Source organism: Phragmites australis, chromosome 2 (genome assembly GCF_958298935.1).
Source record: "Phragmites australis chromosome 2, lpPhrAust1.1, whole genome shotgun sequence".
In the NCBI taxonomy this organism is placed as follows: Eukaryota; Viridiplantae; Streptophyta; class Magnoliopsida; order Poales; family Poaceae; genus Phragmites; species Phragmites australis.
This window is the reverse complement of record NC_084922.1, coordinates 13004715-13028637: the sequence shown is the minus strand read 5'-3', so window position 1 is coordinate 13028637 and position 23923 is coordinate 13004715. Positions and strand designations below refer to the sequence as shown.

The following is a 23923-nucleotide window of genomic DNA, read 5'->3' as shown; positions in this document are numbered from 1 at the left end:
ACCTCAGGAAAGGATTGCATCAAGATCAGTCCACCCAATATGTCCTATCATAAATGGATAGCCCTCAAATTTCCAAGTTGAGCAATTGTAAGGCCTTTGTAAGTGCCTAGAAGGCGAGAGATGCTTTTCCACCAAAAACAACCCCTTGAGCACATGCCTAGGAGAGCACCATTTGAATAATAATTGTTCCAGACTAGCTGCACCCAATGAAGGTCTTGATTGTTGGAGAGTTTGTCCACATGTTTTAAGATAAAAGCATCATTTTGGACACTAAGTTTGATAATGGCAAGACCTCCTTTATTTTTAGGCCTACAAACCATATTCCAAATTGCGAGACTGTTTCCTAACATTGGTGTCAGAACCTCTCTAAGTACAGTGTTTTCTATATTTGTTGATTTGTTTGATCACAGTGAAAGGTAATTTAAGGATGCACATGAAGAAAATAGGCAGAGAGGACAATCAATATTTTACCATTTCAAGACTATACTTTTTAGTGTAATATGTTTATAGAATGTAGCAACATTTTACTATTATAAAATTATCATCATTTTCAAACATACAAACTCAATACATACAGACTAAATTGTAGCCAAAGTTTAAATATTGACTACATGCAACAAAAAATAACACTTATTTGTAACTGGAACTGGAGGGAGTATTTCTCAAAGTTAAGCACCATGCTTCTGTAGTTATAATTTTTGGTACATCCCTGGTAGAAGAGTTCTATTAGTATTTGTACCATGATCAGATGAGAAATGCCTACATGTGTTTAAGTTTTTACTCGTGCACAACAATCATGCCAAGCCCGTGCCAATCCGAATGCTACCACGTCCAAATTTTTACTCGTGCAAAACAACCGAGGGAAGAGAAAAGTCGAATAATTGAGATACATCTGAAACATTACAAGTTGAATAACAGCTGATTCCTCAATCAAATGAAAAAAACTGAACAATTTTCAATGTTGCATCACCCCATTGGATCCGACAGTGAACACAAAAGAACGGTAGAAATACAAAGAATAGCTTCAACGGAAACAGGCATACTGATCATCTGTAGATGGCCTTTTCTTGTTCATAACTCTTACAGATTAATATGAGCTTTTTTTCGTTTGGTGATACATATATGCAAAGAATCCATCTCAAAAAGAAAAGAAAAATATATGCAAAGAATCGAGTTCTTAAGGTTGGGCCAGTCAATAAACAGACCAGAATAATGGATTAGATGTAATTAGATCGGATACGGATACATATAGCTCATCCTATACCATATCCTATAATTTTTTAGTCAGAGTTGAACATATATCTCTACGGACACTTGCAAAGTTTTGGGTGTGCCTAGGCATACCAGGAACGCCACCTGGCTTCGCCACTGGGCGAATGCTATTCTGTAGTTTTCAAGTTTTCAACAGAACATTGATGTCATAGAATTTATTTCTTTTCTCAAAAACACTTTGAATCAGGGATTTCAATTTTATTTTACAATTTTTTTATTTATTGACGAAAAGATCGAAATTCATGAAATTTTGGTTATTTTTAATCCTCTACTCTGTGGGCTCCACATGGTAGGGAAAGAAATTTTTGGAATTAAACATTTCGTTTTTCTCCGAAATTTGTGAAATTTCATTGAAATGCCAGCGAAATTTTAATCCCTACTATGAACCAAGGTTCACAAATTCATTAGAAACCGATCAAAATTTGCGATTTTCGATGAATCCGATCCGCACTGCATTCAGAATATGACCGCATTTTGCTCCAATTCAAATTTAGAATTAAAAAATTCAAAAATTTAACAAAATTTCTCTGATTTTACCGAATATGCACCGATATTCGTGAATTTCGGAGAATTTGCTAGCCACCGTATTTCGGTGACCGAACGAATTCGTGAACCCTGCTCTGAACTGCCTTCTTCCGGCCCCACGTGCGTCGCCGTTGGATCCGGACTGGGAGGTCCTCCTGTTGCTCCACCTCGACACGGCCGTGCTCGCTCGGAATGCCATGTGCGCGTTCCCGGGTGGGGCGTCCTCCTTCTCTGGGATGCATGGAGCGCGTCGGGCCTGGGCCAGGTGCTTGGAGTTTTGCTAGAAATTGATGTGGATTGGCTGCATTGATTGATTTTTTGTTCGTCGTCTTGTGATGCCTTTCCCCTGAGAGGCATTGCCTGTTTGGTTTGAACCCTGGGGAATGTGCCTGGGGAAAACACAAGCCTAAGAACTGCCTGTAGTATTGAGCCAATAAATCTCACCTTGCTTGCCGAATCACCGAATCCAAATCTGATTTGTGCTCTCCTCCACCGATCTGGAATTTTCAAGCCCCAGAAGTGGTGTGATTCTTGAACAGCATGTGGAGGTCTTTGTGCTGAAGCTCTGCCGCACGAGCACGGCTCCCACGTCGCAAGTCGCTGCATGACGGGGCAGGTGCGGTGGCCGGCGGCGAGCCAGCGATCGAGGCAAGCCCATCACGACTCTCGCTGCAATGGATGGATCATTCTCGTATCATCTCGAAACCAAGAACGAAGAGCACATCGTACTGACATGGATGCAGCTGCGAGGAGAAAGAAGAAGACGACGAGCTTGTACCTACAGGCTATCATTTTCGACCGGCGGCGAGTATATTTCTGGGCTGCGGTCTGCGGAAGGGAGATTAACGCGTCATTACGGAGAGATTTCAAAGCCGTTAGGGTTAGGATGAAAATAGAAAGGAACGGTCTGAAAAAACCCTAAACCGTTTTCACATTTTATCTCGAAAATAGAATCAAAAACGAAAAAGCTAGAAACGAGTACAGACTTGAAAATATCAGAATATAAAAAATGAACCAATTTGAACGAAAACACGCCGATATCAGTCGGGAACTGATAATTCAAACAGGGAACACCGACATGTAGAACAATGACTTCAAACATCAACATGATATATAATTAATTCACACCAACAAAAATAATTTATAGTATATACAGATAGACTACATAATAACATATGTCTCAACTGAAAAACAGTCACTATGTCATAACTCAAATACTCGATACAACATATAGTCACATAAAGACTAGGGTTAGAAATGGCACAGGCGTAGGAGCTTGAACGATATCGCTAGATTGTTAGCCGACCGAGACTAAGCCACTAGGTTTGGGTAAAGTTTGGGATAGAGGTGATGTTTAGGCTGACCGGTTGGGTTTGACTTGTGGAATATATTGTGATTTGTGAAGTACGGTCACAACTGAAAAAACAAGAAATTGCCGGTTAAAAACGGAATATCGACCCTATGATCAGAAAAACAGCAAAACCATTTTCATCCTGTATCCATGTAAGTTCTAAAAATTCAAAAACGATCAGAAAAATATAGAAAAATAGATCGAAACAGGACATGATTTATCCCGTCCGTTTTTAAGGGCAGATTTTTCATATTTTTTAATTTGAAAAATTATAAAAAAAGTTTCTGTTTTGAAAAATCGCAAAGGACCTTGATGCCAACATTACCTGGAGGATGAGCTCTAGTCGCCGGGGAGGAAATCCATATGGTTCAGCCGATGAGCTCAGGGGAAATTCTGCACTTTTACTTAGCTTGAGAGGGAAAAAAAAGAAAAAAATTAAAATGGGATAATAGCAACAATATCAAAGTACTCTTCTTCTAAGTGGCGAATAGGCGGAGCCAACAATAGAAGTGACAACTAGGCGAAGCTATCTTGAAAAAAATATCAATTTTCTCAAGCCGACATCCCCTCCGCCCCCGCTTCGTGCGCAGCGAGCGGGCGCCGGCGCGCTGCGCTTCTGGTGAGCGGGTCTCCAGCGACTCCGTCACTACCTCCCGCAGCAAGCACGTGAAGCCGGGGCCATTCGGTTCTAGTGCGATACAGGCAAGGTGCTCGCCGTTTTGCTTGCTCGGATCTAGCTCGTCTATTCGCTTGCCAAACGGCATTGCCAATTGGCCAACCATTGGGACTTGGGAGCAGGTTTGAGATCAGCGACGGGAGGTGTGGTGCCGTGTCAACCAACTGACCACCACATGTTTCACGCTAGCACATTAGTAGTTCACTGCAGAAATCAGTTTATGGCCAACTGACCACCACGCTTGTTTATGGCCAACTTGTCCGCAGTTCCCATATCAAGCTATGCTCGTCACTCTGAGTTAGATCCGATCAACCAGAAATCAGATGCAGCTCACTGCTGTTCAGCTTCGACTTCCAAGTCAAGCCATCCCCGGGCTGCGATTGGGGCACTTGTTCAACCGCGCCGCGCAGCCACAGTACGCTCAAAGATGCCCATGTGCCAGCCTCTCCCCATCTCTGCCCTTCCCGCTACTGCCCCGCTCTCCCCGCACCTTGAATCCTCCCAGTGTCATCAAACCTGTATGGTGTAGTAGTCCCATTGCCCCACCATGGTTTCACGGTGGCTGATGGCTATGCTCTTCTTCTTCATGGCTGCTGGAGCAGTTCAAGGCCGCGGTGCCTAATGGCATGACACTCTCCGGCCTAAAGAGCGTGCTGCTAGGTGATTGCTACCTAGAGAGTGGATCAAAGAGTGATTTAAGCTTGCATCAAGTGGTACATCGGTACTTTGGAGTTTTGGTGACTCACCGGTAACTTAAGCCAGAGTTGCTCAAGCTTGTTGACCTCTGACTTGGTGTGGAGCGGCGATGATAAGCGTGTACGGGGACGCGGAAGCCCTTGCCTTGGTGACTCAAGCTTCGAAGTGATCACAGTGGTGAGGAACCGGAAGAAAGGCTAGTGATGAGACCTTGCCTAAGTGGCTTGGTGGCTCGTTCAGGTGAAAGTCTTGTCTTTGCGACTTGGTGACTCAAGAGCCGTGATCGGGTGCCGATCGGAAGCATATCCTTTGTGGAGCTCCAATGTGGACTAGAGGTGGCATTCATATCATCGATACCACGGAAAAAAATCGTTGTGCCGAGTTTACTCTCTCTATCTTATTTACGTTTCCGCATTTAATTACTTATAATTTACATTCTTAGATAGCTTACAAGCATTTTAATCGATATAGTAGACACACTGGATAAACTTAGAGCATATTTAGATATAAATTGATATATGTTTATCTTATGCTATTTTTGGAACTAAAATAGTTCTAAGTGTCATAATTCACTTTTAAGACGTCACCGATCCCTACACACACCAACATACACAACTAGATAGATAGCCTAGATCAATCCAACTTAGCTCGTGCGCTAACCAATCAAACAACTGAACGACTTGATCGACGAAACCCTACTCCTACAATACACCACCCTTACAACTCGACCGACAGAGCTATACTCCCGCACCATATCTTTCTAACACATAAGTCCTGCTCCCACACCGGGCGGACGGAATTTGATCTATCGAGCAACAGGTTGAGTGGAACACTTCCAAAACTTGGTGGCTCCCCAATTTCCTGCAAGTCAGTTTGAGGACAATTCCGGCTTGTGTGGGTTCCCACTCCCACCGTGCGAGCACAGTGCTGCCGGCACTAGTCAATCCAAATCCCACATGAGGCAGGCGTCCTTTCCTAGCTGCATCGTGGCAGCGTTTTTTCTCTTGCTATTCAGTATGTTTATTATATTTTGTCTTTTTCTGTAGAAAATTACTCCTAATGCCCTTGGGTTACAAATTTCTAACTTGCTGCCTCCAGGAGCAATTAAGCAATGAACATCACTGCCACTAAACAGTAAAACACTAAACACCTAAATCAGAAAATGGATCAATAATCCACAATCAGAAGCTAGCCGGGCTTTCATAGGTTAGGACGAATTTGTGGAGTGATAGATAATAGAATCCTCTACATTATAAATTGTTTAGAAATTTTTATGACTATTTAAAGGTTGAGAGAGTGGAGTGCGGCATTTTTATGATTTTTAAACCAATAACCCACCCACTAATCTGCAAAATATGCCTAATTTTGCAAATTTTCAAAAGGATCTTATAATTTTTTTCAATTTTTTAAATTAAAAATTATATAAATAAAAAATTCGGCAAATGAAACCCGTGGAGGAACTACTCGTCCACCTCTGTATACGCATTCAGATGGGCCACAGCTTGGACGCTTGATAATGTTAGGCTCTAATAGTGCTGGCCAAGTGAACCGACACGAGGTTCACTACTGTAGACTCACTCGAGGACTAGACAGGTTAGGTCGATATGACATACTTAACTGGGTTAGATCTAAGCTGACAGCACGACACGATCCGGCTAAACACCACCCCACCCTCCTCCTTTTCCTCCTCCCCATTCATATCACGATATGTCCTACTTTACGGCATGTCACGGTGACTCATAGATCGTGTTGTGAGCCATACTTCAACACACAAGACTAACACAATACATCCTTCAGTTAGATATATCTAACAAGCCATACCTAATCAAATCATACCTAGCTAGACCCTTACCAGGCTGACCCGTTAGGCCCAGTTAGCCAGGTCTCGCCTCCGGACATGAAGCTACACTGCAATCCTACAGACATTGGCGGCCCCTGCGCTAGCCACCTGTCGGCATCGCCTGAGGAGGCCATCGCCCCATCGTGGTGAAATCACCGCCGGCTCCAGCCAACTCCCCACCTCCACAGATCCTCGTCGTTGCCCTCCTCCGTCTTCGAGCAATGTCTTCCCCCATCCCTACCACCGCGGCCATGGAAGCCCTAATTACCCTACCGGAGCCTACCTCGTTGCTGTCCTAGCCAACTCTGGCGTCTACACCGACATGCCCCCTCCGCTCCCGCTTCGTACGCGGCGAGCGGGCGCCGACGCGCGGCGCTTCTGGTGGGTGGTTCTCCAGCGACTCCGCGCAGCCACTACCTCCCGCAGCGTCGCTGGTGTAGCCGTGCTGCTCGGTTCTAGTGTACTGCAGGCAAGGTGCTCGCCGTTTTGCTTGTTCGGGTCTAGCTCATCTGTTCGCTTGCTTCTTTTTTTTTTTTGGGGGGGGGGGGGGGTTCGGTTCTGTGTGACCCCAGAACTTCGTTTGACCTTCTCTAATTTCGAATTCTTGGAATTCCCGGCTTCATTAGGAATTTTAGGTTCATCTTGATTTTGCTAATTTCCGGTGTGAAAGTTTCGAAACAGAAAATTTACTAATTTGCCACCGATTGGGACTTGGGAGCGAGGTTTGAGATCAAGGACGGGAGATGGGGCTTGCTAATTTGTCAACCGACCAACACATGGTTCACGCATCCTAGTAGCCGATTATCAATTCACCTCAAGAAAAACCTTCCGCGCGCTTGTTTATAGCCAACCTGTCCGACTAAGCTCGTCGCTCTGACTTAGTCCGATCAAGCAGAAACCAGATGCTGCTCACTGCTGTTCAACTTTGACCTCCAAATCAGGCCATCCCGGGGCAGGGATTGGGGCATTGGGTCAACTGCGCCGCGCTTCCGCAGCACGGCAAAGGCCTGCCCAAAGATGTCCATGTGCCAGCCTCCCTCCTCCAGGCTTTCCCGCTACTGACCCGCTCTCCTCTCGCCGTGAAATCTCCCAGTGTGGTCAGACCTGCATGGCGTAGCGTAGCAGTCCCGTCGCCCCACCATGGTTTCACGGTGGTTGATAGTGCTGCTCGTCTTCGTCACGGCAGCCGCCGCGGCGGTGCTGGACGACTTACAGCTGCTGGAGCAATTCAAGGCCGCCGTGCCGAATGGCACGGCTCTCACCGGCTGGAACAGCAGCAACGGTGCTTGCAGCTTCCCCGGCGTCGACTGCAAGAACGGCAGGGTCACGTCAGTGTCCCTCACCGGTGTCGAGCTCAACGCCAACTTTAGTGCTGCGGCACGCACTCTGCTGCAGCTGAGCAGTGTGGAGGCGATCACAGTCCGTGATGCCAACATTACCGGCGTGCTCTCGACGGTGAAGGGAGTGGAATGTGGGGAGAAGCTGTCCTTGCTTGACTTTTCCGGTAATCCTTGGCTTATGGGTTCTGTGGCCGACATGGCTGCATTGACCAGCATTTGCCGTGGGTTAAGGGTGCTGAATTTTTCCGGTGACGGAGTTGGTGTTGTGAATGCTGTTGGGGAAGGTGGCATGGCATTTGCAGGGCTGGAGATTCTTGACCTTTCCAGAAACATGATCTCTGGGGAAGTTCTCCAGTGGATGGTTAGTGCCGGTGCTGGTGGAGTGCGGTGGCTGGACCTCTCCAATAACGAGATCTCTGGGGAAGTTCCAGCATTCATCAACTGCACTAGATTGCAGTACCTCGACCTCTCCGGCAATCTCATATCTGGCAGCGTGGCAGCAGGGGTCCTGTCCGGATGCGGCAACCTGAGCTCGCTCAACCTCTCTGGCAACAGTCTTGTAGGCATGTTCCCACCAGATATTGCGCGCCTCATGTCACTTACTGCCATAAACCTATCAAACAACAACTTTTCTGGCGAGATTCCAGCCAAGGTTTTTGTCAATCTTCCTAAGCTTAGGACGCTTGCCCTTTCCTTCAACTATCTCAATAGCTCCATCCCAGATGCAGTCAGCATGCTTCCAGAGCTTGAGATACTTGACCTCAGCTCCAACTCGCTCTCTGGCACCATCCCAGCCACCCTCTGCTCCTCAAACATCACCAGCAAGGTCCAAGTGTTATACCTGCAGAACAACTACCTCACCGGTGGCATCCCTGAGGCCATCTCTAACTGCACTAGTCTTGTTTCACTTGACCTCAGCCTTAACTATATCACCGGGCACATTCCCTCATCCCTTGGCATGCTCTCTGGCCTTCGTGACCTGGTCCTTTGGCAGAACGCACTGGTGGGCGAGATACCAGACTCTCTGTCCAGAATTCTTGCACTTGAGAATCTCATTCTTGATTACAATGCTCTTTCCGGCATCATCCCTCCGAGCTTGGCGAATTGCACTGAGCTCAAATGGATGTCGCTTGCCAGCAACCGGCTTTCTGGGACAATACCTTCCTGGCTCGGTGGACTTGTCAAGCTTCAGTTCTTGAGTCTGGGTGATAATTCGTTCTCAGGGCCAATACCGTCGGAGCTGGGCGACTGCATGAGTCTGCTATGGTTGGACCTGAGTGGTAATCAATTGAAAGGGGATATACCACCGGAGCTGGCAAAGCAGTCTGGAAAAATGGGACCCCTTACTATCACACGACAGTTCTGGTTCTTGCACAATGGCGAAAAAAGTAATTATCAATGCCATGGCTCAGGAGGTTTGCTCGATCTCACAGGCATCCGACATGGTGATCTGAGTCGGATGCAAAGTAAGAAGGCATGCAACTTCACATTAATTGACATGTCAGCCATGGTGCCGGTCAGCCACAGAAATTTTTCAATGATATTTCTGGATTTGTCATTTAATCAGCTTGACTCAGAGATCCCGATGGATCTTGGGAGCATGTATTACCTCACGATCTTGAACCTTGGGCACAACAGGCTCTCAGGTGTTATCCCTGCTGAGCTTGCTGGCGCCAAGCGGCTCACGGTGCTTGACCTTTCTCATAACATGCTGGAGGGACGAATACCCAGCTCATTCGAGACTCTATCGCTGTCGGAGGTTGATCTATCGAACAACAGGTTGAGTGGAACAGTTCCAGAACTTGGGTCGCTCCCCACATTTCCTGCAAGTCAGTTTGAGAACAACTCCGGCTTGTGTGGGTTCCCACTCCCACCGTGCGAGCACAGTGCTGTCAGCACCAGTCAGTCCAAATCCCACAAGAGGCAGGCATCCCTTGCTAGCAGCATCGTGGCAGCGTTTTTTCTCTTGCTGTTCAGTATGTTTATTATATTTTGTCTTTTTCTGTAGAAAATTGCTCCTAATGTTCTCGGGTTACAACTTTCTAACTTGCTGCAAATCCTGCTGTTTGTGTTGCAGCACTAGTGATATGCCTATATCAAAGGAAGAAATCCAAGGCACATAATGCGAACGAAGCTTTTAGATCACAGGGAAATCTATTCTCTATCTGGAACTTCAATGGACGATATGCGTACAAGCAGATTGTGGAAGCAACGGAGAGCTTTGATGAAAAATATTGCATGGGAAGAGGAGATCACGGATCTGTCTACAAAGTTGAATTACCAACAGGCGAAATTTTTGCAGTAAAGAAGATACGGAAAACAGAAAATGATAATTTGAAAAATGAGGAACTGTTCAGTCGTGAAATAGAGGCCTTGGTGCAGATACGACACCGGAACATTGTGAAGCTCTATGGATATTGCTCCACTGATCAAGATAAGTTTCTTGTATATGAATATATGGAGAGAGGAAGCCTATCAGCTATTCTCATGACCAACATAAGTGCTATCGAGCTGGATTGGGATAAGCGGCTAAATATTGCCAAGGGTGTGGCCCATGCTCTATCTTACTTGCACCATGATTGTTCAACTCCGATAGTCCACCGAGATATAACAAGCAATAACATTTTGATTGATCTGGAGTTCAGGGCATGTGTATCTGACTTTGGTTTAGCTAAAATACTGAGCTTTGGTGCACCGGTCTATACAAGGCTCGCCGGGACAACAGGGTATCGTGCGCCAGGTAAACAAATTTGGTTCGATGTTGGACTTGCTATTCTTTCTGTATCATATTGTTTCAGTATTTCACATATGATTTGTAGAAGAGTATGATATGTCCTAATATTACACGTCGGGTCAACTGAGTAGCAATTTTTATAATGTTGAAACATGATTTTGGCTCTCGACTTTATTCTTAAGATGTAAATAAACTTCTATTGTATTGCACCCAGCCATATTACCTGTCGAAAAATATTTTATCGATAATGTTAATGAATATTAATAAACACAATCGTAAGCATTTATTTCAGCCTTGACTAAACTCTTTGATACTGCAGAGCTTGCGTATACGACGAGGGTGACTGAGAAATGCGACGTCTACAGCTTTGGCGTGGTTGTTCTTGAGCTGTTCATGGGATCCCATCCCGGTGATCTTCTTTCGACGCTCTTGCGCACGACCAGGAAAAGCCTATCGCTGAAGGATCTGCTAGACACCCGGCTCCCGCTTCCTGAAGGTGAGACAGCAAGAGAAATCTTTGGGCTTGTCACGGTCGCCCTCTGGTGCTTAGACCCCAACCCAGCGACCCGTCCGACAATGCATTCTGGCATGAAGAAGCTTTCTGCACTGCTGAGAACAGGGGATGTTGATTACCTGCATACTGACATCTTTAACACTGGACGCACTTAGAGCATGCATGATTCCGTCACTTCGTTTTGAGCTTCAGTGATGTGGGTTTGGTTGAATCTGCATAATACTGTGCTTAAGTTGATTCGCGTGACATGTATGATTTTTTTTTATACGAAGCTGTATGATTCCTGTTCCTAAAGTTTACCAGCCGTAATGAAGAATTTTTTATTTTTATTTTTCAAATTTAGCAATATTTGAAAAAAATTAGCATCTGTCATCTGTTCTATCGCCTTTTCAACGAGGGATAGGTTTTAAAAAATAAGCCTATCGCACTTCTAACAGACACTTAAAATTGCTAAATTTGAAAAAATAAAATTCCGTAATGGAGTGTGATATATTATAGGCTGGATAGTACACTGCAATGAAGTGGCCAATTTGAGTTCGGCCAGCCGAAGTGGCCCAATCGATTCGTGGGCTTGTGGCTGCGGCCCGAGCAAAATCTTGGGTTGTCATTTCAAATCCTGTATCGGCCGGCCGGCCGAGCCGAGGTGAGGCTTGGGAGCCACCGGAGAGAATGGCGGCCACTCTTCTCCCGACCTTATCGCCGCCCGTTTCCCGCGCCGCCGCCGCTTTCCTCCTCCTCCGACGGGCCCCACCGAAGCCCTTCCGCTCTCACCCTCTCCGCCGCCTCCTCGCCTCCTCTTCCTCCTCCCCACCAACCCCTCCCCTCCGCCTCCTCTCCACCATGCCGTCCTCCTCCGCCGCCGCCCCGGCCCGCCGGGACCTCCTCATGCTGGGCATCGAGACCAGCTGCGACGACACAGCCGCCGCCGTGGTACGGATGCTTCCTTTCTCCTCGAATCTCCTGTCGGTTCTGCTTGTGGTGGAGCGAACGGAATGAACCCGTCCTAGGTTTTTGTGCTGAGCTGCCTCGCTGCTGTTTGGCTGGTTGCAGGTTAGAGGCGACGGGGAGATCCTTAGCCAAGTGGTCTCATCCCAAGTAAGCATTTTCCGCGCACTTCTATAGTTCTACTTTTACATTGGCGACCTGTGATTCCGGTTGTAATTTGATGCAACGTGGCGATTGCTAGTGTATGTCGGATACCTTTGTGCATTGCTGACCGGTTCTGCTTTTCCATGACTTTTCCTTGGCCAACATTTGGAAGGAAGATTTGCTTGCGAGGTATGGGGGTGTTGCTCCTAAGATGGCCGAGGAAGCTCACACTCTTGTGATCGACCAGGTTTGGCTTCTTAGATCAACAGAGGTTCTGCGGCCTTTTGTGACACTCACGTTTATGCTAGCTGCGTCGTACTTATTTCTTGTCCAGGTTGTCCAAAAGGCCCTCGAGGATGCAAATTTGTCAGGAAGTGATCTTTCTGCAGTGTCGGTAACCATTGGACCAGGACTTAGTCTGTGCCTTAGAGGTATTTTGTCACTTCTTGTTTATTCTTGACCACCTTTTTCACCGCTATTGACTATTGGAATGTCTATTCATAATATATCATTTCCAGTTTGCACATGAGCCTTTTACTGATTTGATAGTAGCATGTGGTCCAAACGTGTTGAATTGAATCAGACTAGAAACTCATTGTTCAATTAAAAACTGCTTTGGTTCTGCCATCCTATAGAACTTTGCTGTTGACTTGCTTGGAATTTCCATGATATTATATGATTTGCAATGTGCCATACTTCGGATAAATGCCAACGAGTATCTGGTGCAGGAAGTCTGATTTCTATTTGCTGTTTCCATGACCATATTATTATTTTCTCCTAATGTTGGTGTAATTGCCTGTATAAACTGCAGTTGGTGTTCACAAAGCTAGACAGATAGCAAAAGCATTTGGCTTGCCTATTGTTGGAGTTCATCATATGGAGGCACATGCATTAGTTTCCAGGTATTTAACTCAGAGGCCCCTTTTCTGTTCAGTGCAGCCTTGATTTTAAATCTGTTGGGTTGCTGCGCCAGTTATTTTTGTTAATTCATCATCAAATAGAAGTTTAGTAGCTTATTTTTTGAGAATAAGGAACTGCATGTTTGTTTGAATGTCATTTGTTATAAATTTGGTGTTTTTATTATTAAATCTGGTTTTACATCAGAACTTGCACATCTGTTTAAACTTTAGACTTTGCTACTTTCTGATGTCCTTTTACATTTATAATATCCATAGACTTATGCAGATACTAAATTAGGCTGGTATAGTAGCATAAGCTGTGAAAAATCGAAATTATTTTTGATGATACAACTTTCAAACATTGATTCAATTCCCATTCCTGTCTAGAAAACATTAATTGTTGTTTAATGTAGAAACAAATTGTACCTCAGAGTTATCTAATCCTCAATGTCACATCAATCATGAAATGAGTGTCTTGTGGTGACCAAAAGATATGGAACTCGCAGCTCAGATACTTAGAGTATGACAAACATGTTTATGCTAAAGATGACGTTTTACAAACATAAACAAGCGATTGCTCAGTGTCTCACCGCACTTCTAATTGTATGCATGTATTGCACTCACTCTTAATTTCGTTTGATCCTTCTCAGGCTAGTAAACAAGGACCTTGATTTCCCATTTTTGGCTCTTCTAATTTCAGGTATATGCTAATTACACTACTATGTCGCAACACTGTACATTACTATTTAGCTTAATATTATATGACACTATATAAGTAATAGGTCTTCACAAGACATACAAGGACTTTGGGATTGAGGTTAGTTCCCGATGGGTTTGAGCCTGGAGCGGCAACTTGGGGGGGGGGGGGGGCTGGGTTTGATCCTCATCCACCTCGGGTGGGAAACAACCTTTGCTAAAATATATATTTTTTTGGGAATAACCTTTCTAAAAAATAGAGAATTACGCTAAGCTATTAATTGCAATATGACTTGCCTGTTGCAACATTACGAGGCATGACATTTCCATTTGTTGTCTTGGTTTGAGCATAAGAGTGCCTAGGTTTGCCAAACTTCTTTTTTACCTAACTAGCCAAACTTCTAGTGGATTAAGAAAAAAACTGTTGTGCCGCCCGGCCCCTCCTTGACTGATAGTAAACCCACCATGACATGGCGCCAGAATTAATCGTACCAAAGGCACTCTTTCCACAACTCCATGTGTCTATGGCCTAGGACACTTGTAAGCTTTGGCTTCGAATCAAACAAGACCTTTCTTCACACGTGTACATCTTATCTGCCGTCACATTCAATACACTAGAACTTGACATTATTCCATGATCATAGAATATTTTCATTTGTTAATGCCAAGTCCACTTATCACATCTTAACTATTTCTTTTCAGTGCATCCAATACTTAAAACGTTCCCTTTTATTCCAATGTATAAGTTAACTACTGTGTTATGTCCTATACTCCTATCACAATTATTGAAATGCAATATGTGACAGATAGTTTCACTCAAATACAAAATGAATCCTACGCCAATTGAAAAAGGGTATATAATTGATGCAAAACTACCTCAACCTACGTTCATTCACCATATGTGCTAATCTGGCAGAAAAAACTAGTGCTAATATTCAGGCCAGAAGAAACATCCTTGTTTGTTGAATTATCTCTCATGGCTTTAAGGCATTTAACAAGTTGCTATGTTCAGGAGGACACAATCTTCTTGTTCTTGCTCAGAGCCTTGGTCAATACGTTCAACTGGGGACTACAATAGATGACGCGATCGGTGAGGCATATGACAAGTCAGCAAGGTGGTTGGGCCTTGATATGCGAAAAGGTGGTGGTCCTGCTCTTGAAGAGCTTGCTCTAGAGGGTGATCCAAACGCTATTAAGTTCAGAGTAAGTTTGCTGATGTAGATTTTCCTCAACTGAGATACAGCTAAACATTGTTATCCACTTATCACAACAACAACAAAGCCTTTGTCCCAAGCAAGTTGGGGTAGGCTAGAGATAAAAACCACAAGATCCAACTAAAAAATGACGAGAAAATAATAATAATAATAATAAAGGTACTAGTAATAGTAAAAAAGTAAAAGTAATAACGGTATAAGAAGATTGACGCATAAGTTATGGTTTTGGCACGTGGATTGCTAACTTCTACGCACTTCTATCCATGGATAGTTCTTTGGAGATATTCTATTCTTTCAAATATCTCTTTATAGACTCCTTCCATGTTAGGTTTGGTTGATCCTTGCCTCTCTTCACATTATTGTTCCGCCTTAGTATCTCGCTATGTACGGGTGACTCTAAAGGTCTCTATTGGATATGTACAAACCATCTCAACCGATGTTGGACAAGCTTTTTTTCAATTGGCACTACCCCTACCCTATCACATATATCACTATTTCAGATTAGATCATTTCTTGTATGGCCACAAATCCATCGCAACATATGCATCGCTGCTATATTTAAAGGCTGGACATGTCGCCTTTTAGTTGACCAACATTCGGCGTCATACAACATCACGAGTCGAATTGTCGTCCTATAGAACTTACCTTTCAGCTTTAGTGGTACCCTCTTGTCACAGATGATGCCAAAAGCTCGACGTCATTTCATCCATTCGATTTTGATTCTACGATTAACATCTTCATCAATATCACCATCCCTCTGTAACATCGATTCCAAGTATCGAAAGGTATCCTTCTTGGGAACCACCTCTCCATCGATGCTAACATCTTCTCTCTCATGCCTAGTAGCACCGAAATCGCATCTCATATACTCGGTTTTAGTCCTACTAAGTCTAAAACCTTTCAATTCTAAAGTATCCATGATGTAATTGCTCATCTTTTTTGTTATCCACTTATTATTTTTTAAATTATTCTTAGGCTACATGATGTAATTGCTTACCCTTTTTCTTGTATACCTTCAGGTTCCAATGCGACAACATAAAGATTGCAATTTTTCTTATGCTGGTCTGAAGACTCAAGTTCGATTGGCTATTGAATCTAGGAATCTGTATGGATATACTATCCCTTTTGGTTTCAGTGCTTGTGTTCTCTCCTTGTTCATATGAATATGCTTGCTGGTGTGTGCAATAGAGTCTTGAATCTTCCATTTAGTATTCTGGTTACCTCTTGCGAGGAATTTATTTTCTAGTATTTTATCTTTGAGATGGTAGTATTGATAATGTTTCTATACCTCAAAGTTCAAAGTTATTGACAGATAGGTACTTCATTTGAAACTCTTAAATGCACATGTTTTAATTTTTTTTACTCTTCAAAATATTTGTTTCAAGTTGTAGTACATGTATCAAAGTCTGCAAGTTTAGTAACCTAGTCTCAAAAAAATGCAGAGTTGTTACCCTTTATTCCTACTTAATATAAAGATGGGCAACTCTCCTGCCAGTTCGAGAAAGAAAATGCAAAATTCTTTTTCTTTTTTTTAGAAAACATGTTCTTGAGGAGATCTTCGTAGTTTACATGGTAATGATTGTTATTTCTGTTAACTGGTCTATCGTTTTTACACTATGGCAGATGTACAGATGATATTCCCATTTCTTCCGCATCAGAAGAAGACAGACAATCAAGGGCGAACATTGCTGCCTCTTTTCAGGTTCTACACCATGGATAGTGTATTCATAGTTTACTATTCACTCAGGATTACGATGGTTTCCTGATAGTTTTGACCTATGCAGCGAGTTGCTGTTTTACATTTGGAAGAAAGATGTCAGCGAGCAGTTGAATGGGCATTGAAGATGGAACCTTCTATTAAACACTTTGTAATTCAGATATTTTGATGATGGTTAAATTCGAATTGCTTACATTAGCTCATTCCGTATGTTGATTGATCCAATCATTAAAGGTTGTTTCAGGAGGTGTTGCGTCGAACCAGTATGTTAGGACTCGCCTGAATCATATTGCTGAGAATAATGGCCTACAACTCGTATCCCCTCCTCCAAGCCTTTGTACGGACAATGGTAATAAGTTTATTGACAAGGGTAGTAAACTTAGTATAATATACTAATGTTCAGTAGTACTGTCAACAAAAGTGTCTAGTATTCAAAGTCAGCTACCATAGAACTCATCGTAGTTCTTTGTTTTTCACATCAGACCCTTGGCTGTACTATTCTTTCGCTTTTTGTTTATCAAATTGAAGCATGTGAACTAATTATTCTGACTGTGTTTACCAACTTTATTCTTAGTTTTTCCATGAGAGTGAGGAATAATTAGTTGCTTTATTTGCATAGGTGTCATGATTGCTTGGACTGGGATTGAGCACTTCGTTGCAGGTAGATTTGATGACCCACCTGCTGCTGATGAACCTGATGATGTGCAGGTCTGCAGCTAGGCTTGCATTTAATTACTTTAAGGTTTCTGTGATTAATATTTATGTTTGATCAATATGCATTTTGTTTCATTCAACCATTTTTTTGTATTTACTTTAATTACTGTTTTAAAGTCAGGGCTCTTTAACATCCTTACTACATGACCGCCAAAGTAATAAAGCATAGTTGGGCCGTGTTGTCAATTTAGTTACATGATGAACTCTTTGTTGAAACCAAAGAATTTTCGTATCGCAAAAACATTTGATATGGCAAGGAAAAAGCTAGTGAACAAATGCACAACAATTCAATTGTGATCCAAGTGGGAGGCTCGGAATAAATTCTATAGATAGATATTGAAGTTGGTTTGAATACTACTAACACAGGTACATTTTAGCTTACTTTATCCCAAATAACTGCATTTTGCTCTATTGTTGAAGTTTGGTAACTTTAAATCAGCTCAACTCACATGTCCAGTATCATGCAATTTCAGCACTGTCAGAAACTAGAATCACGAGGTCTAATTTCCTTGATTAGAATGGACAGCATTTCTGAATCAGGCGTTATTCTTTGTTGTGAATGGTGTCTTGTACCGGAGAGTTTAAACTGCTATTGCAGAACTTTCATGTGCTGCTTCACTATTGCCTTGACTGATCAGTTGTTGTCTGGTACAGTATGACCTGCGTCCAAGATGGCCTCTTGGTGAGGAGCATTCAGAAGGAAGAAGTGTTGCACGATCGTTGAAGACAGCTCGGGTCCACCCGTCACTTACGTCAATGATACAGGGTTCTCTCCAAAAGTATAGTCTTTGATGAGATCTTAGCTGCTTGGTGCTGTTGAGGTTCTCATCTTCCAGTTTTGGGACCGCAATCTTCGTAGCTAACCTTTATTTGTATTTGCCGAATTGCAGCAATAAGCTGCAAAAGGGCTGATCTGGTTGTTTAATTGTACATATGAGGCAATACACCGACACAGTTCATATAAGATTAGAAAATGTTTATTGCATAATTTGTTGTACTGAAAATATTGTAACAATACATCCATGTTTTGTTTGTGGTGTATATTCCTTCCATCTTAACTTGTCATTCATTTGCGATGCCAAAAGGGTTACAGCCCTGTTTTACAGACAGCAACCTGGGAAAACATGAATTTACAACACAGCCCACAAACGAAGCTCTCCCAGTTGCAAATTTGTCACAGAAGACCCTATGAAACACAGGATTTACGCGACAGCATAAACTTTTGATTCCTTTTGATTCATCTCTCTCCAGTCCTCAATCAATCATCGGGTATAGATTTTTCTTTCTTGACCAGGAAAAGGGGTCTGGGAAAGTCGAACTTGCTCCTTTCTTTTATCGGTTCCAACATGCCTAATTCCCGAAGCTTTGTGCGCCACGATTATGGTCTTACGGAGACGACCTGTTGACTTGCAAAGGCGAAAATGCCAATAAACAATTGACAAGACTCAGCTTTATCTGGATACAATCTTTCTTGCGGGCTTAGGGAGATGCTACAGAAATTGTCGTCAACTTTATGTTAACTAGTATTCAATCAACAAATCACATTCCCCAGTATTATTTTTTCCGAAAGCATCCAGGCAGGTTACTCGAGGTTTCATATTTTTGCTGCACATCTGATACTCTAAGGCATGCATTGCCATGTGTCGCTGCCTTTTCGCCCTGCGTGTCTTGTGTAGCTCGCCGTCGCAGAGGAAGCGACAAGTGTAGCTCGCCGTCACTGGGGACGCAACAAGTGTTCCCTATAGAAAGGGGATCCATCGGCGAAAGAGAGCAAGCAAACTGCGCCGAGTGTTCTCAACAGGTTTGTTCTTACCATTTTTTTACAGAATACATTCAACGGATGTACTCTCCATCCACACCACACGCACATATACTCTCCACCCACCTCACACGCACATATACACATATGATAGGGAAATATTAGAGGACTCTAATCCTCAACGCAACGGAAACACATAATATCCCTGAACGCATATGTATGTATGCACCTATAACCTATTCAGGAACTAATTCCGGAGGTGAACACATCTAAAAAAAAGTTATAGGCAGAGGTGAGCACCAGTGTAGAGCGAAGCTTGAACATAGGCGTGCAGCGCTCGATCTCTGTTCTTATCAGTTATCACCACGGAAAGCAAACCCATATTTTTTTTTTTTTTTGAAAGGGGAGAAAGCAAACCCAATTGCGTCAGGGCCTGCTTAAATACACACACTGAATGAACTTATGTCGGATGGAGAATAACAACTAGAGAGTAAATAGCCGTCTTATCAATTTTTTAGAAACAGATAATCTTCTATTTTTATCACTTAACGTACTCAAAGACCAATAGCGAAAGTAAAATAAGAGATAATCAAGTTACTCAGAAAATATCCAGTAAAACATATGGCTCTCATGGATATATATAAACTTTAGGTTCTATTAAAACTTATCTCACGGATCATAGCCATAAAAGATGGCAATTTGAGAAAAAAAATCTTCAAAGCAAAGAAAAGATAACTGGTAAAAGAAATTCTTGAAGCAAGGGAATTCAAGACTCACTTGTATATATTTGTATGTAAATTTTATATCTCTAGCAACAAGGAGAGCAACTTCACAAGGTAGGAAAAATTAAACTAAAAAACAAAACGAAAATCTCATCCAAAAAGAAAAAACTCACAACAAAGCAAAGAAATCAATAGAAGAAACCTAGACTGAGATGAACACGAGCATCGGAGGAAATATGCATTTTATTTCTTCAAGAGATCAGCTCTATTTTAGATAGATTACAAGATGATTTTCTCAAAAAAGCTCTTACCTATTATAAAGACTAAGCTCTTCTCTATCCCTTATCTAAAACCCTAGGACACAAACACAAGTAGCTAACTCACCCCTTCCCTACAGCACTACCTATTTATTTATAGGCCTAGGGAGGTAGCTTAGTTCTTAAGTTTGCTTCTTCCCAAAACATATCTCTCTTCCAATAGCCTCCTACCTACTATCGGGGTATTTTGGTCTATTGTTCGCTCCATCCATCGAACGATTGTGGCTTTTTTACGACTTAGCTTTGCCTCAATACTAGCTTCACGATGATGTTACATGCACTCCATCCTTCCACGATTTTGAGGTCAAACCGTAAAACCGTCTCGCACACTTCTCAAAGCGTGACTCACTGTCGCTTGCTCTGACCCCAAGCAAGTCTCTCCCACTCCTAATCCCTCATGCCACCTTGTTACTTGCACTGGTATCCCCTTCTCTTGACTTTACCAACATGTTGTATTCATCCATCTTCTCATACTTTGCTTTACCTCCATGTGTCTAGTTAAGATCACCATTGACTCCGCCCGGCTTCCTCGATCGTTCAGCACCAAACAACCCGCTTAGCCTCGATCATCCTGCTGTCAGTCGCCAAGTTGTATCCGTTACCTGCACACCACAAAACAAACACACATACATCTCCAACCCCATTATAGATTAATAAAGCTCAAAATTATCAATTGAAAGCACATCTCAGTGAAAACGTAAATACCGGATGATCCGGTGTACACTCCTTCTAAGCGTCGGACCATCCTGCGTATTTAACTCATCAGTCGGCCCAGTTTGCAACCTCTCTACAAGAATTTGTGTGGTGAAGCATCCAATGTTCATCCCTTTAAGCATCGGACCATCCGACGAGTAAAAGTCCACCAGAACTAGTTTGCAACCTATTTGTAAAAAAAAGCTTTGGCGTTCATTGATGCCTAACGCTGGACCATCTGGCGTGTACTTCATTTTTTGCTTCTTTGTTGAAATGCTCCAGCATATACTGCATATGAATGCCGTATCATCCGATGAGTTCATTTTCTTCAGCGCTTGGATCATCCGGCGTGTACATTTTTCCTGTACTCAGTCACAAAAATATCAATTCTATTTTCTCTGCAACTTTGGTTAGTCATGATTATAGTTGCAATATATATACACACTCATGCAATCCAAAAATCATCAAATCAAATCAACACACTTGTCAATCACTCATCACATACGAACCAATGCATATTTCTACTTGTTTTCTCAATCTTCCCATTGATGAGTACATTGACAAACCTCAATGCACAAAGATTTTGGTTTCAAGAAATCCAATAAGAGAAGCTCATCCAAGTTACGAAAAACTAAAAAAGAAGCAGAAAATATCACTTGGCATTAGAATGATTGCAAAAACCCGAAGAGAGGCAAAAAAAGACAAATGCAAAAGTTCAATAAAAGCACAAATGCTTTCTCTTGATGAATGCACGCTTTTTCTTCACATATTTTCTCCCCCTTGTATCATGCAAGATTATTCTTTGTGGCTTAGGCATATTTGTCTCCCCTTTGGCAATACAAACATCAAGGATAAAACACGATGCAATGCATGAACATGCAATCCTAATGAGCTTTCACAAGTATATCACAAAGCATTTGTAAATGCTAGAAACATCAAAAAGCTATGGAAAGTAGAATGTGGAGCTCATAAGTGCACAAAGCTCAAAAATATAAAGTGCCACAAGAACATAAAGCTATACAAACTAAACTGAATAATTATTGACGCATTTAAGTTCATATAGCCGAATCATGTTAAAAGTGACCACTACATAAGCATCTACTCGTGCCGAGATAATACAAGCATTAAGAGCTAGATAACTTCAATCTCAAACTAGGCAAACAAGCATTCATAATAGTAAGTTTTGCAAACGCTCACATATGAAATTAATACTTTATTAGATCAAGTGATTAAAATGATGGAATAATTTGGCACATTTCTTTGTAATGTATTTTATCCTAAAGTTGACTTTAGCAACTATAGGTTCGCTTCTTTGACAAAACATATGAAGCATCAAGACAATTGTATTGGATCATATTTTAACACAAGAAATTTGATTTCTCAATATTATTCAAAATTGCACAAATTATCAAATTTTCATATAATCAAGTCAAGTAGTGTCTTTGCGACACAAGAAACACATATTCCCCTAAAGTTCTATCATGAGCTAAACATTTAATAAAGACAAAAAATATAGTACAATATTCCTCAATCCACTGTCTTAAACCAAGAGGTCTAGAGCAAGATATTAATCGAACTAGCCTTAACACAAGCATTGACTAATATAAACTAATTACGAACATGGTGATAAAAAATATAGCATTTTATAGTCTACATGAAGATAATGTGAAAAGAGAAGTCTTCCATGCTTGGTGCATGTGAAGCAATCAAGTGAACTTTATCAAGCTTTTGGAAGATGAAGTAAAGATCAAAATGGAAACGAGGATGATCATCATCATTAAAATAAGAGGAGTTGATGATAAGCCTTGAAGAGCTATGAGAAGCATCAGGGCTTGGATGATATGTTCGTCAAGTCTGACAAGATTGCTCAAGGTAAAGGTATAACTAGAATATATTTTCTAGTTTTACCAGTCTTAAGGAGTTTGGTGGGAGACCGGGTTATAGGATCGATAGCTGTACTATCAAGAGGGACTGCTGAAAGCGTTGCTCGATTGTTGTGTCGAGTGCTCAAACCATTTGCTTAGTGCGGGATGGGTTTATGTTGAGAATTTTTTTAGGAGTTCAGGGTATCTAAAAGGTGTTTTAGATCTAACCCTTTGTGTTGTCGGTCTTAGTGGCGAAAAGTAGTTTTGGCCAAGCCTTTGTGGTGTTTGGCATGTTTCATGTGGTTCCTAGTTTAATCTTAAGGTATTAAGCTTTGAAAAATTGGAGGAAGTGTTTGAATCAGTTTTTAGAGTGTTTCTAACTTTAATCCAATGTGTTTGAGATCATGAATTTAGTAGGGATGTGTAGCCCTCTAAATAAGCTTTCCGTATAGTCCAAAATCTTCGAAATCGGACTTCAGGGTCAAAAGTTATCGCCGTTTTTAGAGTATTAGTTGTGCTGAAATCGGAAGTTCCGATGTATAAAATCGGAAGTTCTGATGTCAGTTGGAAATTCTGATGTTTTAGACATATGGAGCTCTCAGGTTTGGAGTTAGCTTTTAATTGGAAGTTTGAATATAGGGGATCGGAAGTTCTGATGTGTGCTGGAAATTAGCTGTAATGGCTAGTTTTCACATGTTGGGATTCATGGGATCGAAAATTCCGATCGTGGGATCGCAAGTTCCGATATATTCAGTTTAAGTCTAACGGATAGTTTTTCAGAGTGAGATATTTATACCCTTTAACCTCATTTTGTAAGGCTGGTTGCTTGGCTAGCTTTGTGATCCTTGTGTGAGGTGTTTGAACTTGGTGTTTCATCTTTGAGTACTCTCCTTCCCTCTTTATCAAGATTTGGTAAGAATCAAACATTTATATCTTAGTGAATAGAGGGAGAGAGGTGTGAAGTGTGTGGTGCTTTGGTATCCCACGGTTGTCACCTTAGTTTCATGTGTTGAGCACTCGGCGTTGATCGTGCACGAGATCAGGAGTTTGTTACTTTTGGAAACCACCGTCTTCTGGATGGCTTGGTGGTGGATTGCTGGTGATCTCTTCAAGTGAATATTGTAAGGAGATCTGAAAGTGGTTATGAAACTTACCATCTTCAGAGTGGAGGAAGAGTTGATCATAGTGGAGGCGAAGAGTGCATGTGTATAATCTCATAAGAAAAATGATTGAAAAAGACCTGACTCATGTGTGACCGAGCTTTCTCAACGTAGATGTAGGATATCAGTG

The 23923-nt window shown here is 42.3% G+C and overlaps 2 protein-coding genes across 4 annotated transcripts; both read left to right on the top strand.

The window, feature by feature from the left end:
• Positions 1-6910: 6910 nt before the first annotated feature.
• On the top strand, positions 6911-11271 carry LOC133900099 (brassinosteroid LRR receptor kinase BRI1-like). The gene is made up of 3 exons (XM_062341224.1): positions 6911-9676; positions 9778-10440; positions 10754-11271. Exons 1-3 carry the CDS (start codon positions 7501-7503, stop codon positions 11101-11103), a joined length of 3189 nt encoding a protein of 1062 aa, XP_062197208.1. The 5' UTR covers positions 6911-7500; the 3' UTR covers positions 11104-11271.
• A 264-nt stretch (positions 11272-11535) lies between these two features.
• LOC133900086 (probable tRNA N6-adenosine threonylcarbamoyltransferase, mitochondrial) lies at positions 11536-18346 on the top strand. 3 transcript variants are annotated; one of them, XR_009906504.1, is made up of 13 exons: positions 11536-11878; positions 11999-12043; positions 12210-12284; positions 12372-12468; positions 12849-12939; positions 13587-13636; positions 14645-14835; positions 15866-15951; positions 16470-16548; positions 16631-16714; positions 16808-16912; positions 17183-17224; positions 17932-17980. XR_009906504.1 is itself a non-coding variant. In XM_062341208.1 (13 exons), exons 1-13 carry the CDS (start codon positions 11618-11620, stop codon positions 17934-17936), a joined length of 1221 nt encoding a protein of 406 aa, XP_062197192.1. In that variant the 5' UTR covers positions 11536-11617; the 3' UTR covers positions 17937-17980. The 3 variants fall into 3 exon arrangements, 2 of the variants coding, with proteins under 2 accessions (XP_062197192.1, XP_062197182.1); XM_062341208.1 differs by having other exon boundaries at positions 16798-16912; XM_062341198.1 differs by having other exon boundaries at positions 11538-11878; positions 16798-16912; positions 17183-17271; positions 17932-18346.
• The last annotated feature ends 5577 nt before the right edge of the window (positions 18347-23923 follow it).